General features: G+C 41.3%; 1 protein-coding gene across 1 annotated transcript in view; it reads right to left on the reverse strand.

The window, feature by feature from the left end:
• MACROD2 (mono-ADP ribosylhydrolase 2) overlaps positions 1-17,331 on the reverse strand; it is a 1,709,805-nt gene that overhangs the window by 11,727 nt on the left and 1,680,747 nt on the right. Inside the window, exons 17-18 of the mRNA XM_060784142.2 lie at positions 10,573-10,656; positions 4,699-4,767 (exon numbers count right to left, since the gene is read on the reverse strand). Coding sequence (XP_060640125.2) covers positions 4,706-4,767; positions 10,573-10,656 — 146 coding nt within the window. The 3' untranslated portion in view covers positions 4,699-4,705. The remainder of the gene's footprint in view (positions 1-4,698; positions 4,768-10,572; positions 10,657-17,331) is intronic.

The raw sequence follows: 17,331 nt of genomic DNA on the forward strand, positions 1-17,331 counted from the left end.
TACTTAGAATTATAATTTTTGAATCAAATGTTAGCCCAAATCCTACAATGTTCTGCAGAGGATAGGAGTACTTCCATGACTGGGTTGTAGTTTTTTCGGGCTATATGGCCATGTTCTAGAGCAGTGTTTCTCAACCTGGGGGTCGGGACCCCGGGGGGGGGGGGGCGCAAAGGGGTGTCAGAGGGGTCACCAAAGACCATCAGAAAACACAGTATTTTCTATTGGTCATGGGGGCCTCTGTGTGGGAAGTTTGGCCCAATTCTATCATTGTTGGGGTTCAAAACGCTCCTTGATTGTAGGTGAACTACAAATTCCTGCAAGTACAACTCCCAAATCTCAAGGTCTATTTTCCCAAAACCCCATGAGTGTTCACATTTGGGCATATGGAGTATCCGTGCCAAGTTTGGTCCAGATCCATCATTGTTGGAGTCTAGAGTGCTCTCTGGATGTAGGCGAACTTCAACTCCCAAACTCAAGGTCAATGCCCACCAAACCCTCCCAGTATGTTCTGTTGGTCATGGGAGTTCTGTGTGCCAACTTTGGTTCAATTCCATTGTTAGTGGGATTCAGAATGCTCTTTGTTTACAGGTTAACTATAAATCCCAGCAACTACAACTCCCAAATAGCAAAATCAATCCCCCTGCCAACCCCACCAGTATTCAAATTTGGGCATACCGGGTATTTGTGCCAAATTTGCTCCAGTGAATGAAAATACATCCTGCAGATCATTATTTACATGGTAATTCATAATGTTAGGGTTATGGTTGGGGGTCACCATAACATGAGGAACTGTATTAAGGGGTCGCGGCATTAGGAAGTTTGAGAACCACTGTTCTAGAGACATTTTTGTCAGGATTATTTAGATATGCATGTGTGTTTTTCAATGTGTTTCTATGTAATTCAAGGTGGATTATGATGTATTTCAAGATGGATTCTATTCTGTGTATTAGAAATACTGTGCTGAGGCAGTGAAAATGTAACCTTGACAGAAATGAGATAACGTGTTCTCTGGCTGGGAAGAAGAGGGAGGAACTGGTCTCAGGCAGAAGTCAGATAAGCAGATGTTCAGAGACTGTTGTTTATGCCTAGGAGTTCCTGTCTGTAGCTTGCTGTGAATAGATGTGTGTAGTAGGGCTGGGCGGTTTCGTTTCGTTAATTCGTAATTCGTTAAAAATTTGTTATTTTTTTTTATAACGAAGCGATAACGAACCATTCTGGAGCAACTTAAAAACGAAACGAATTATGTATTCGTTTCGTTATCGGTTTGAGGTCGTTTCGTTATTATTTCCGCATGTCTGGGGCAAGTTTTATAGTTGTTTTTTGTTTAATTAGTGAAAAAAATTATAATATCACACCAACAGTCAACAACAGAGGGAGAGGGAAGCTTCAGAAGTTCCCCCTGTCCCATTTGGAGGTTTTTTAGCGTATTGCGCGGTCGCGTCCGCCATTAATGAATCGATTCATTATTGTTTCGTATTTGTTTCGTTAATGTTTCTAATTTTTTTAACATTTACGAAATTTCGTAAATATCGAACTTTTTAAAAGAAAAATTTCGGAATTCTTTTAAATATCGAAACGCAAAACCCCCCAAAAAACGAATCGATTTTAGAAACAAATTTTTCCGTTGTTACCCAGGCCTAGTGTGTAGATGTACTTAGTAAAACGTAGTTTTCTGTTGTAACTGAAAGTCTGCAGAGTCCTTATTTTGCAACACAGTGTCTACTGATCTAGCAAACCTTCCACTGGCAAGCATCAATACTCTGACAATTTTCTCCTGACGTTTCACCTGCATCTATGGCAAGCATCCTCAGAGGTAGTGAGGATGCTTGCCTCTGAGGATGCTTGCCATAGATGCAGGCGAAACGTCAGGAGAAAACACCTCTAGAACATGGCCATATAGCCTGAAAAAACTACAACATCCCAGTGATCCCGGCCATGAAAACCTTCAACAATACATTGTGCTATTACTCCTTTGTCACTTGTCACTAAATCAATAAAATAGCAGTGGAAAGCTGTGGGTGGATTGGAGAAACATCTACCTATAGTCCCACAGCCAACTGCAGATAAGGGCATCTCCCACTATGATCTGACAGGGTTGTGTTTTGGGTAGTTTAATAGATTTTTTAATGGTTTTATTGTCTTTAACTATATATTTAATTAGTCCTGTGTTTAATTCTATTTTATGTTTGTGTGTTCTGGGTTTTAATTTACATTTTGCATGATTTTTAGTGTTAGCCACTTTGAATCTCCTTTGGGAGATAGGTGGGATATAATGCTGATGACGATGGTGATGACTTTGAATGCGATTTTCCTGCTTTTTGGCAGGGAGTTGGACTGGATGGTCCATGAGGTCTCTTCCAATTCTATGATTCTATGTCTGTCTACTGATCTCAGCAAGTAGATCAAGAAAGGAGATTCCACCTGAACATGAGGAAGAACCTGATTTTGAGAGCCGTTCAGCAGTGGAACTCTCTGCCCCGGAGTGTGGTGGAGGCTCCTTTTTGGAAGCTTTTGCACAGAGGCTGGATGGTCATCTGTCAGGGGTGCTTTGAATGCAATATTCCTGCTTCTTGGCAGGGGGTTGGACTGGATGCCCCATGAGGTCTTGTCCACTCTATTATATGATTCAGCAGATAATGTCATTAGCCTGTGTCTGGCTATGAGGACATAACAGACAACTTCACTGATCGCTCATATCTCCACCAATAATAGAAAGGTCACTGAGGGTAATTACCAGACAGACATGTTGGTCTAAGGAGTAGAGGAAAAACAGGCAACAAATGTATATGCATGTGTAAGGTGGAATTACATTTCAATATATGATCAACAGGATGCTAGCCACTGTTTTAATTATACGTTGTTTTAATTTTTTACTGCAAGACACCTTGGTTCCCATATTGGGAGAAAGGGGTATGCACACTAATACTATTAAATATGGGATAGTGTAATAGCTGGTCTATTTTAACCGTTGTTTTACTGTTCGTTTTTTACTTTTGTGATATGAATTTTACCTTGGCATTTTAGTGAATATATTTTTAATTACTTTTTAACTTAATCAAGTTTTAATCTATGTTAGTTCACTATTACGGGAGTCTTCGGATAGTGATTAGTGTCTATTTGTGTGCCTTTTTGTTTTTGTCTTTCATGTTGATATGGTCAGTGGACTACTCAATAAACTTTGCTTTCAGGTTTTGGCTAATATTAAGCAATGCCTGTCCAACAATGTTGTTTATGTTTGTATAACAGCAGCTGCATTACACAATGAAAACAATGTATTGTCGAAGGCTTTCATACTCAGAATTACTGGGTTGTTGTAGGCTTTTTCGGGCTATATGGCCATGGTCTAGAGCAGGGATCCTCAAACTAAGGCCCGGGGGCCGGATATGGCCCTCCAAGGTCATTTACCCGGCCCTCGCTCCAGGTCTACCTAAGTCTGAAAAGACTTGAAAGCACACAACAACAACAACAACAACAACAACAACAACAATCCTATCTCATCAGCCAAAAGCAGGCCCACACTTCCCTTTTAAATAATAATAAGTTTATATTTGGGTTGTTGTAGGTTTTTTCGGGCTATGTGGCCGTGTTCTAGAGGCATTCTCTCCTGACGTTTTGCCTGCATCTATGGCAAGCATCCTCACTACCTCAGAGGATGCTTGCCATAGATGCAGGCGAAATGTCAGGAGAGAATGCCTCTAGAACATGGCCATATAGCCTGAAAAAACCTACAACAACCCAGTGATTCCGGCCATGAAAGCCTTCGACAATACAGTTTATATTTGTTTAAATTGTTCTTCATTTTAATTATTGTATTGTTTTTAAGTGGGGTTTTTTTTGCACTACAAAGAAGATATGTGCAGTGTGCATAGGAATTCATTCATGTTTTTTTCAAATTATAATCCGGCCCTCCAACAGTTTGAGGGACTGTGACCTGGCCCTCTGTTTAAAAAGTTTGAGGACCCCTGGTCTAGAGGCATTGTCGTTGTAGGCTTTTTCGGGCTATATAGCCATGGTCTAGAATGCCTCTAGACCATGGCCATATATCCCGAAAAAGCTTACAACAACCCAATGAAAACAATGTTAATCATATCCTTTAAAATCTCTCTTTCTTTTCCTATTTCGTATTCCATGTATTATAAATTAATGGGTGACTGCTCATCTCCGGCTGTGCTTCCCTTGTAATAAGAAACTAAAAGGATCCATTACAGTGGTCACAAATCTTCATCGACAGGAACATGAAGAATGTCCAGTGTTGCCAAGGGTTACTTTGTTTATCACATAAAGAAATGAAAGTGTGAAGTGCGTACTCCATGGACAGAAACAGCCGCAGTGTCTATGGAGATGTCAGCTTCTTTTCTAATGACTGAAAACCTGGCACACCCTGGGTTCACAGTTGTTTTTACTCAAGTAGGGAGTGCAATGATTTCCCTCAAATGCTGGAAATGAACATCTGGAGAATGCAACATCTTCTGCAAATCAATACATTCTCCCGACTTCTACATCTCCTGAATTCTAGAATGTCAGAAGGTAGATAAAATCAAACTTGTATTTTCTTTCCAAAATCATACTGTTATATTTCTTTTCTTTCTTGTGGGTACATCATGGGCTTCCATAGATTAAAAAACCTGCATAAATATTATATATGAAACAACTTTCATATTTTTTTATATAAAAATAGTAACAGAAATGGTGACTTACCTGCCAATTAATTTTCCATCTGGGATTCTGTAGGTTCATCTATGTTTTCAACCTGACTATTCATTTCAACTAAAAACAAAGATGAAAAATTATATTACTGTACATAGACCAATACTGTTCTTAAAACAGGGTTAAAATATAATACCTATGGTAATACATTTCAAAACAAGTACATTTGGGGGGGGGGGGGGAGGGTGCTCCATGGACATAATTAAAATAGCCCAGATGACAAAAACTACCACAAAACTTTGTTAGCATAGATGTGGGAAAATTGGCTCCTATTCCCACATGTGGTGGGAATGTGATAGAGTACAACAGTTCTATAACAAGGTAATGAACGAAATGGAGGAAATAATAGCATATAAACTGGCATTGAATAAAATATAATTTTTTATACAGAAATTGACAAAAAAGATAATATCAAAACCTGGGAATAAATGATAAAATATATGATATTAGTTCCCCAAGCAACTGTGGCATTGGAGTGGAAAGATTATAGAAAATGGGAGATTAAAAAATGGTATGAGTATTTAGCAGAATATATGCTTCACGATTATATCCATGAAAAAAGAAGCAAATACATAACACACCGATTTAAGAAAACTTGGGTACAGAAATGGGAAAGACTGATCGAAAAAGTAGAAGGAAAAGAAAGATATAATGTGCTAAATCATTCTCTTTTTACAATTGTTCAATGAAATTAAGATCTGAATTAAGGTAAATATTGTTCCCTGAGGGGGGGGGGGGGGAGGAGGCGTGTAAAACTGTCAGATACAAGGGTAAGGTGAAGGGGAGACAGATAAGAGCATTAGGAAAACAATATGTGATTTGTTATATGTGATATGTATACACAATGTAATTTAGCAACTGAATTTCTAACAATGATCGTATGTGTTGTTGTTCATTCGTTCAGTAGTCTCTGACTCTTTGTGACCTCATGGACCAGCCCACGCCAGAGTTCCCTGTCGGCCGTCACCACCCCCAGCTCCTTCAAGGTCAGTCCAATCACTTCAAGGATGCCATCCATCCATCTTGCCCTTGGTCGGCCCCTCTTCCTTTTGCCTTCCACTTTCCCCAGCATAATTGTCTTCTCTAGGCTTTGCTGTCTCCTCATGATGTGGCCAAAGTACTTCAACTTTGTCTCTAGTATCCTTCCCTCCAATGAGCAGTTGGGCTTTATTTCCTGGAGGATGGACTGGTTGGATCTTCTCGCAGTCCAAGGCACTCTTAGCACTTTCCTCCAACACCACAGCTCAAAAGCATCGATCTTCCTTCGCTCAGCCTTCCCTAAGGTCCAGCTCTCACATCCGTAGGTTACTACAGGGAATACCATGGCTTTGACTAGGCGGATCTTTATTGCCAATGTGATGTCTCTACTCTTTACTATTTTATCGAGACTGGACATTGCTCTCCTCCCAAGAAGTAATGTAATGATCGTATGTAATGGTACTATTTTTGTGTCGGTAATAATAATAATAATAATAATAATAATAATAATAATAGTACATTTGATTCTAGGATCCCACACCATCGAGTCCATTTTACTGTGAACCTAGAGGGCTTCAGCCCTGATTTGAAATATAGTTGTGAAGGGAATATGGTGCCCCTTTTATATCAGGGATATCTAGATGTTGCAAAGATTTCTTTTCCAGTCTGACAAGACTGAAAGGATCTAGGAGTTGTATCACAAACTAGACCTGGAAAGCAGCACAGTAATATCAAATCTGACTGTCAAATTGGCCCTAGGAACCATGGTTTCTTCAACCTGTAATTTGCTCTCTTCTGCATAATCTTTCCTCACTATTGCATAAGACACACATTCTATTCACTGCTAGATGTACAGACAGTCTCGAGTTGTGAACATACAACTTACGAACATAGTTATGAATGGGCCTCTCCCCTCCCTCCCTGCCATGAAATCTTAGTGCTTAATCTTCTTTTCTTTTTTTTCCTATCAACATCTCTCCAACCCTCTTTTCTTCCTATTGATCTCTCTAAACCCCCTTTCCCTTTTCTCTCCCTTTGGCAATTATGCTCTGGTATCAACAATTCAAGGTGCAGGTTCTTACCTACAAAGCCCTGAACGCTTTGGGACCTGCCCTACCTGCGTGAATGCATCTCTATTTACGAACCCACGCGATCCCTTCGATCATCCGGAGAGGCCCTGCTCTCGATCCCACCAGCATCGCAGGCGCGATTGGTGGGGACGGGAGAGAGGGCCTTTGCGTTGGTGGCCCCTCGACTCTGGAACTCACTCCCTAAAGATATCAGACAGGCCCCAACTTTGGCAGTCTTCAGGAGGAACTTGAAGAGGTGGCTGTTCCAGTGTGCCTTCCCGGAATAATGATCCCATAGCACTTTGTCTTCCAAAGCCCTTTACATTTCTTTAGCTCTGCTCGTATGCCCTTCCACAAACACCACTATCACCTTCCGTTCATGTCCCAGCATTGTTTCCAATTTTAACTCTACATTTGGCCTTCCCACTGTTTTTAATTATGTCACAAGTGAGGCTGGCGGGGACGAGGAGCAGGGCCTTCTCAGTGGTGGCCCCCCACCTGTGGAACTCACTCCCCGGGGAGATTAGATCGTCATCTTCCCTTTTGGCGTTTAGGAAAAAACTGAAGACCTGGATCTGGGATCAAGCCTTTGGTCATTCTGACAGCTAACTGAAGGATCTGATGATAGACAAGGACAAATGGAATGGAATGGATATATGGACTCTGAACCCTGAGCATGAGATTGTTTTATTATTTTATTATGTACTGATGTTTTTAATTAATTGTTGAATTGTTTGTATTTGTATTGCTTGTGAATTGTTTTGGGCATCTAATTGTGCCCCCACTGTAAGCCGCCCTGAGTCCCCCCCCCGGGGTGAGAAGGGCGGGGTATAAGTAAATGAAATAAAAAAAAATGTGCTGTTTTATTGATAATGTTGTGTATCTTATTGTCTATGTGTTTTTAATTGCTTGTACTGTGTTTTTATTGCTTGTATTGTTATGTTTGGGCTTGGCCTCATGTAAGCCGCACCGAGTCCCTTGGGGAGATGGTAGCGGGGTACAAATAAAGTATTATTATTATTATTATTATTATTATTATTATTATTACAATAGGATCATTTCTACAGAGTGGAGGAGTTCAACAACACTTGCTAAGATATCATGATTGCCAAGATTGTTGTTGTAAAGAAGAACTTCGCTACTTCCGGCAGCAATGGCCCTGGATGCTCCTCAATAGCCATGTTGGGAATGGGACTCTCTCGGAGAGGATTAGTGAGTTTTTCAATGTGCCAAAAGAAGTTGAACTGAACATAGTACCATTAAAATCTGATTTTGTAATAACAACAAAGTTTGATTCAATTCCTTAAATCGTCTGTGCTTGTAACTGTGGCCACTTTCCACCTATTTGTGAGGCAGGCAGACAAAATAGTAAGTTAAAATTACCCTGGGTCTGGTATTTATAGAATATACATCTCAAGTTCGTATTCATGGATCTCACTATAATGCATATTTTTCAAATTTTGTGAAAGCAACTGGTCTACTTATCATATTACAGTTATTTATCATTACAAACAGTCAAAGCAGATTTGGGAGAATAGGTTGAGCTTTTTGTATGAATACAGAACATATGTTCTCTGAGATATTGGAACGATTGAACATAATTCCTCGGTTTTCCTTCTGAACTGATAGAGTAGCATTGAATGAGACCTTTTATAAGCCTTTGAAAACTCTTGACAGATGTTCCTACAGCAGTTCTGAACTAACTCTCTGGAAATAACTGTATTTGTACATCCGTTGCTGATTCTGGGCATTTCCCTGGAAACATCTTGAGTAACAGCTTTGAAATCACCTAAATGAAATTCAAACCTGAATGAAAGTTGGAAAATTAAGAAGATGAGAACATTTTAAGACATGCTGGTCATATGCGATGAAGCATTCCTTCTTTTGATTCATGTTTATATCAATACACCTCCACAGATTCTGTTGGATTGCTTATTCATTTATGTGTTGTTTCCACGCTTGCCACACCTGTGTGTATGTGATGCAAAACACATATTGGAGTTACACGGAGTTTATTCAGGGTCTCATTTCCACTGCAGTTGTATAGAAAATTGAAGGTTGTGTCAAAACGAGTCCTCACAGAATCCAGAAATAGTACCAAATGTTCTTTCTAGTTTATGAATTAAATCAGATAGGAATCTTGTTGCTGATTATGATTACCTAACTCTGGATGTTAATGTTCTATTCAATTTACGGCTCCGTTCCATTTAAATCTCCATTTCTGTGCTGTCATGATAAAGAGGACTAGTCTGGTAATCAACCATTTATCTCTATCCTTTAGCAGATAGCTGTTCCTAAGCTCTACAATATTTCCCGAAGCATTTTAAATACAGGGCAGGGATTTTTTCTTCCCTTTACTGACTTATATAAAGAGCATTATAATAAATAACAAAATATTATATGAAAGTTCTGCTTAGAGTCACTCTGATTACTATACCTTATCAGCCATGCCATTTACCACTAAGCCAACAAAGCATCAGCTAAAAGTGTGTGAAGAGTTCAGAATGTCTCCAACATTTAAACAGAAGAAATCTTTTCAAAACTATCTTCATATTCGAGATCTCCAAATTTCATTTAGTTTAAAAGAAATGCTAGGCGATTGCATCATCAAGTCTCTACAGAAGCCAACCTTAAAACTTGTTAAATGTTATCTGATGCAGGGAAAGGGGAGGCATGTGTGATGGAATAGTAGCCGTTTATGTACCAGGAGAGTCCTTGACGTCATTGCAGGAACATACTCAAAACTGAAAACTAAGCTACTAAGGAAAGTTGGGGTTCTGCCAGTTGAGGAACATATAGAACTGCCAAAAAGGGGAACCTTCAGAGAAGAGACAGATAATTCTCAGAAACGATGGCCCCCTTCAAGTTTCTCTTTCAGGAAGGTTCAGCTATAAAGTTGTGACGGCGCGAGTGGCGCCACCTATGTAAAGAACTGTTAGTTGTTAGACTTAAACTGTTGTATCATGCTTCATCCTCCCCCTTTTACCCTGTTTATGTATAGTTGTATGGATTGGTTGCTTGTAGCTGTCAATCAGTACTGTTTGGCTCCACCTCTTCCTGCAAGAGGGGAGAACTTCCTTTTTCCTTTCATTCTGCCTTCAGAGTTCGTACCAGATGGACGTGAGTAAGAGACCTGACTCTAAAGGATCCTGATTTAAGTTACCTCTTAGCACCAGTTCTGAGGTTTTTTATCCCTGGGACTCATGCTTTATGTCCAGATCATCCTGGACAATTATTGAGGAGACCCAGGCGCCTTCAAGCCGGTTCTTTTGGCACCAAAGGAAGATCCTGAATCTTCAAAACATAGGCCATCTGAACTGGGGTTGTGGTTTGCTCCGGCATTCACAGCCATTGAGTAAAGAGGAAACTTGGTGAGGCTTCTCAGCTTCAAACCCCTGGACCCAGGACTAATTGAAACTGTAACGTATGTTTTCCTTCACCCCTCTAAAGTTTTCCAGCTCATTGCTTTGAAGAAATGACTTTGTAATAAATAAAACTTATCTTGAGCCATTTACAGCTTTTTGGGTTTTTGGGAGATCCAGTTTCCTATAGGAGGGCAAGAAGCAATCCCTTGGGGGAAAGGTGCCACGTCCATCCCTCCTTCATTAAGACTAATAGCCCCCAAGCGCGACGGCACAAAGTTGAGACTGAATGCCATCCATCCCATCTGACATTCCTGTCCTTGAGCTGTTAATCCTCCTGCACTAGAATTTATACAATTTTTAAAATTAATTTGAGATTGGTCTATAATCCTGTGCATAGTTGCATATGTCTGCAACTCATTGAAAATACAGTGGTATTTTCCATGGAAGCTTACCATCATTACTGGAAATGTTTTCTGTATCGCCTTCAGTTTGTTCTGCCTCTGTAGTCTGCTTCCCTTTCCCTTGGTCTGCTCCTTCTGGAATGATAAAGGGGAGACATGCACAGAGTTTGGTTAGTGGACCATGGATGGGTTCTCTGTGTCCCTTATCTTCTTAACCTCAGACTCGGAAAACTATTGTGATAATGGTAGTCATTGAGGGAAAGGGTTGTTATGAAAATGTAACAAGAGAGAAACGTGGTTTTTTACAACCTCAAAACTCTTCAGTAAATCATATTCCTTTGTAAGATGATGGTTAAAGCTTCAACCCGAGCCTGCCTTCGTCCAATTATTACTCCAGGATCTCTTCCTTGTATAATACAGTTAGGGATGAGGACCTAATCACATTTTGAAAGCTTTCTTATTGTTTGTTTGTTTGTTTGTTTGTTTATTTGACTTGTATACCGCTACTCCCAATTTGGCTCGGAGCGGTCCACAGCAGTAGATTAAAACAATACAATTAACTTTAAAATACAATAAAAACAAGAACAGACATAGTCCCGAGTTATTCACCCATCAAAAGCTTGTCGGAAGAGAAAGATCTTACAGGCTTTCCGAAAAGCAAGTAGGTCTCGGATAGATCGGGTTTCAACTGGCAAGGCATTCCATAAATAAGGGGCTACAATCGAGAAGGCTCTCTGCCTAATAGAGGACTGATGATAAGTCTGGATGTTGGGGACTTCAAGCAAATTTTGGTCTTTGGACCAAAGAAATCTCTGGGGTTGGTAGGGGGATAAGCGGACCCTCAGGTACGCCGGCCCCAGACCATATAAGGTCTTAAAGGTTAATACCAAGACATTGAAAGTAATCCGGTACTCAATTGGTAGCCAGTGCAGCTGTTGTAGAATTGGGGTGATACGACACCTCGCCGGCACTCCGGCGAGAAGACGAGCCACCGCATTTTGCACCAGCTTCAGTTTCCGGATCACTGACAAAGGAAGGCCAATGCAGAGGGCGTTACAGTAGTCAAGCCTCGAGAGGACCGTCACTTGGATCACGGTAGCCAAGTCATTCCTAGATAGGTAGGGAGCCAGTCGCCTAGCCTGACGTAGGTGGAAAAACGCAGATCTGCTCACAGCAGAGACCTGGGCCTCCATTGTGAGCAGAGGGTCCAATAAGACACCAAGACTTTTTACAGAAGGTGACGGACGTAGAATCTCGCCATTCAGGGTAGGCAGCTGGATCACCCTCCCACCTGGACGGCCCAGCCAAAGGATCTCCGTCTTCGCTGGATTCACCCTCAATCTGCTGGCATGCAACCATCCAGTAATGGCCTCAAGGCACTGATGGAAATTTTCAGGTACGGAGTCCGGCCAGCCCTCCATCCTCAGAATGAACTGAGTGTCATCAGCGTACTCGTGGCACTCAAGCCCAAAGCTCTGCACCAGTTGGGCAAGTGGTCGCATATAGATGTTAAATAATAGAGGAGAGAGAATAGCTCCCTGCAGGACCCTGCAAATTAGCCGAGATATCTTGGAAACCATCCCTCCCCTCGCCACACACTGTCCCCGATTTTGGAGGAAGGATCATAGTTAATGTCGATGTTCTTGAAGAGTATGCACACTGAACATTCATACACAACCAAGAATTTAAATGTAGGGAAATGCATCTGATGGCAGGCACTCAGTGTTTTTATTTCTTATGCTTCAGGGCTTGCCGGGAAGCTCTCATTGGGAAGCTCTGATTGAAACTCCCAGGAATGAAAGAAATGAAACAGCACAAGAAAGGCACCCCTTCCCCTATTTCGTACTCTGTTCTTTCAGATTGCTACCATTTAGGCCATTGTTAGCTAGTTTATGTGATGCTACTTCCATATTTTGTGGCAAATATGAAACCTTGCAGGCAAGCTATAGAAATCAAGGAATTGGTTGCTAAGCAATCTGCAGGATTTAGGGAGGGGGGTTGAGACAGGGGGGGTGGGAGGGAGGAAAGAGTGGTTGTGTGAACATTTCAAAATGTAACACTTTACACACAAATTATTCATCTTTCTCTAGATGGGTCAGAAAACAGAGCAGAAAGTCACCCAGCTTCTGGCATCAAGCTAGCTCAGGAGAAGCTCAGGGAGGCTGGCAGAGAAGAGGAGAGGCGTGAGATAGAAAACTTCCCCTCTTAGATATGTTACAAAAAATGAACACACAATCTTCCTACCAAGGAAGCATGTCCAGCAGGCTCTAAGCCACCCACCCAATTTTATTGATTGATTGATTGATTGATTGATTTACTTTGCTTCTCAGCCCGGGGGCGACTCACAGCGGTGTACAACATAGAAAGAACAAGGTTCAAAATATAAGACACAATCTAAAACATCATCATCATCATCAAAAACATCAACAATATCAATAATACAAACAGCCATTCACGTCGTCTCATCGTTTAAACCACAATCCAGTATCATTTTCCGTTGTTCCATTCCTGTCGTCATTACCAATTATTGCACTTCTTGTTCGAACGCCTTGTTGAACAGCCAGGTCTTTAATTTCCTGCGGAATATCATCAGGGAAGGAGCCAGTCTGATGTCCACGGGAAGGGTGTTCCACAGCCGAGGAGCCACCACCGAGAAGGCCCTGTCTCTCGTCCCCGCCAGGCGTGCCTGTGAGGCAGGCGGGATCGAGAGCAGGGCCTCCCCGGACGATCTCAAAGTTCTTGTGGGCTCGTAGGCCGAGATGCGGTCAGATAGGTATCTTGGGCCGGAACCGTTTAGGGCTTTATAGGCCAACGCCAGCACCTTGAATTGAGCCCGGTAGCAAATCGGCAGCCAGTGGAGCTGGTACAACAAGGAGGTTGTATGCTCCCTGCGTCCTGCTCCTGTTAGTAACATGGCTGCCGCACGTTGGACCAATTGAAGCTTCCGGGCCGTCTTCAAGGGCAACCCCACATAGAGAGCATTGCAGTAGTCTAAACGGGATGTAACCAGAGCGTGGACTACCGTGGCCAAGTCAGACTTCCCAAGGTACGTGCGCAAGTGGCGCACGAGCCAATTTTGTTTTCATAACAACCATATGTAGTAGGCTGATACAGAAGGAGGTCCAGTGAGCTTCAGGATGTATAGGATGAACATCTCATATCTGGAATTCCAAAATCTGAAATACCTGAAGAGGCATCCCCCAAGTTAGGAACAAGATAGGATCTATCTATCTATCTATCTATCTATCTATCTATCTATCTATCTATCTAAAAATATATAAAATGCTGTTATATTGATTAATTATGATGATTTTGAGGAGTAGTCATGGGAGCTTTCAATCCTAGGATGAGCCCAGTTTTTCTCCAGTTCTAATATTTTTTTCCTGTTGGTGATACTGAAATTAGTGTGTGCATTACAATTGATGGCCATATATCTATCTTCTATCTATATATATATAAATGCTCTGTGCATAATGAGTACCTTAAAAACAAAAGAATCAATGAACGAAATCACACCAAATTTGGCAACAAAAGTCTCACTACACAAGAAGTGACCATCACTCAAAAAATTATGATTTTGTCATTTGGGAGTTGTAGTTGCTGGGATTTAAAGTTCACCTACAATCAAAGAGCATTCTGAACTCCACCAACGATGGAATTGAACCAAATACGGCACACAGAACTCCCATGACCAACAGAAAATACTGGAAGGGTTTTGGTGGGCATTGACCTTGAATTTGGGAGTTGTAGTTCACCTACATCCAGAGAGCACTGTGGACTCAAACAATGATGGATCTGGACCAAACTTGGCACAAATACTTAATATGCACAAATATGGAGTTTGAGGGAAATAGACTTGACATTTGGGAGTTGTAGTCATTGGGATTCACAGTTCACTTACAATCAAAGAGCGTTCTGAACCCCACGAATGACAGAATCGGGGCAAACTTCCCACACAGAACCCCCATGACCAACAGAAAATACTTAAGGCCATCCAATCCAACTCCCTTCATCAGGGCAAGGAAGCGTAATCAAAGTCCTCCTGACAAAGAGTCATCCAGCCATAGATAGATAGATAGATAGATAGATAGATAGATAGATAGGGAGTTGTAGTTGCTGGGATTTATAGTTCACCTACAATCAAATAGCATGATAGAATTGAACCAACCAGGGCATACAGGACTCCCATGACCAACAGAAAACACTAGAAGGGTTTAGTGAGCATTGTCCTTGAGTTTGGGAGTTGTAGTTCACCTACATCAAGAGACTACCATGGACTCAAACAATGATGGATCTGGATCAAACTTGGCACGGATATTCCATATGGCCAAATACGAACACAGATGGAGTTTGGGGGAAATAGACCTTGACATTTGGGAGTTGTAGTTACTGGGATTTATAATTCACCTACAGTCAAAGAGTGTTCTGAACTCTACTAACGATAGAATTGGGCCAAACTTCTCACACAGAACTCCCATGACCAACAGAAAATACTCAAGGCCATCCAGTCCACCAGACTGGGTCACAGCAACGTGTGGCAGGGGACGGCTTGTGTGTGTGTATAAAGTTTGCAGATGACACCAAATTGAGAGGGATAGCCAATATCCAGAGGACAGGAGCAGAATTCAAAACGATCTTGACAGATTAGAGAGATGATTGGCCAAAACTAAAAAAATGAAGTTCAACAGGGACAAATAGAAGATACTCCCCTTAGGCAGAAAAAACGAAATGCAAAGATACAGAATGGGGGATGCCTGGCACAAGAGCAGTACATGTGAAAAAGATTTTGGAGTCCTCGTGGACAACAAGTTAAACATGAACCAACGATGTGATGCGGCGGCAAAAAAAGCCAATGGGATTTTGGCCTGCATCAATAGGAGCAAAGTGTCTAGATCTAGGGAAGTCATGCTACCCCTCTATTCTGCCTTGGTTAGACCATACCTAGAATATTGTCTGATATCCTTGGGGAGTGAGTTCCAGAGTTGGGGGCCACCATAGAGAAGGCCCTCTCCCTCATCCCCACCAATCGCGCCTGCAGAGGGGACGGGAGCGAGAGTAGGGCCTCTCCAGATGATCGAAGAGATAGCGTGGGTTTGTACACAGAAATGCCAATTCTGTGTACAATGCCTGTGTAGATGCAGGTGAAACGTCAGGAGAAAATGCCTCTAGACCATGGCCATATAGCCTGAAAAAACCTACAACAACCCAGAAATGCCAATTGTTTTATGTAGCACTTTTGTAGTGTTTTATGTTGTTCTTCTTATATATTATTTTACATTGTTGTCCTTCTATGTTGTTTCATATTGCTGCTCTTTTATACTGTTTTATATTGTTACTCTTTTACAATGTTTTATATTGTTGCTCTTTTACATATTGTATTTATTTGTGTGAATGCAAATGACCTATGGTTTGGGCATTAAAAAATGACGCAACACACGCACTTTTACATATTATCCCTCCCCCTTTGACATTTATCTCCCCCGACTATTCAACTACATAAAAATGTATCCTTGTCAGCGAAGTCTTGAAATGACAACTTCGCATGCATGTTAAAAATTTCAAGACTTCTCTTGAGACTTTTGGAGAGCAAAGAAGGCTTCCCTTGGCATTTGTGAGATACCAGTGGGCCTCAACTTTCCAAGCGTTTGATTCATCACTGTCGTTCACACTTGAAAGATAAAACTATGTCATTTCAGTGTTGAATCATCTGCATATTTTCTGAAAATGTTGCCAAGTCCCAAGTGGCACTGTGTAGTTTTAAAACCATCCACTGCATTTTATTGTGTTTTTTTTCTAAATGGAAGCCAATGGATTACTTGGATTAGTAGAACAAAACAATCAACTGGACTTGACAATAGACTAAATACTAGGTTTCTTTTTGCATTATTAAAAGCCGAAGAAGGAATGCGTTCAAAAATAAGCATCTGTCAGATATCAGATGTTCACTACCAAGGCTCCCTCAATTATCTCGCATACTTGTTTTGGGTCTATATGATAAATAGCCACACCATATCTCTGCCCGCTTGACAGATGATGTCTCACAGATCTGTCATTGCTTTCTCTGAAATGCTGTCTGTTAACCAAGCAAACCTGGCATGATGTGACAGGCAGCTCCCCAATTTTGATAGTATCCAGGGATATTGAGGCATGTTGATATTGTCAGGCTGCAAAGAAGCTCAGGCGGAGATCTTAAACACTGCTGCAAGATTGCCCATTAGCGAGTCAGCATGCCCAGCTTCTGTGAATTGAATATAATGTTCTTCCCCTTCAAACATTTGACATGTCAGGGATGGGCAAAGGCAACAGGTTCAGGGACCAACTATCTGTTAGGATGCATGCAGCGATTAGAGATCTTGATTTACGTCAAGGATCTAGAGGGGAAAAAATCCTGAATTATATTGTAGGAATGCCATTCAAAGACAGAATAGCAATTCACGGTGCTGTTCAAACCTAGCTACATCTTGGAAGGTCAGGAGAGGAGTCACGGAGAGAAGAGGGGGTAGATAAATATCCCTAAGAATATTAGGGGTCCGGATAGCAGACATAGAGGGAGGACACTTCAGGTCACTCAAACTATCTAATCCTATGATTACTGCCCACTGTGAAGCATTCTTCAATCTTCAGCATTAAACGCTGTTGGATTTCCTACAGTATTTGCCTTTGGCACTCTTCAGGAAGCTGAAAATATTTCCAAAAATGCAAATAAATGAAGGGAAACAGGATTGGCTGGGAACATACTTGCACTTTCTGAAAATAAATGAGTATTTTAGGAGTGTTCACACTTGGGAATCTGTAACATATTTAAAGATG

This window comes from Anolis sagrei, chromosome 1, assembly GCF_037176765.1.
Source record: "Anolis sagrei isolate rAnoSag1 chromosome 1, rAnoSag1.mat, whole genome shotgun sequence".
Taxonomy (NCBI): domain Eukaryota; kingdom Metazoa; phylum Chordata; class Lepidosauria; order Squamata; family Dactyloidae; genus Anolis; species Anolis sagrei.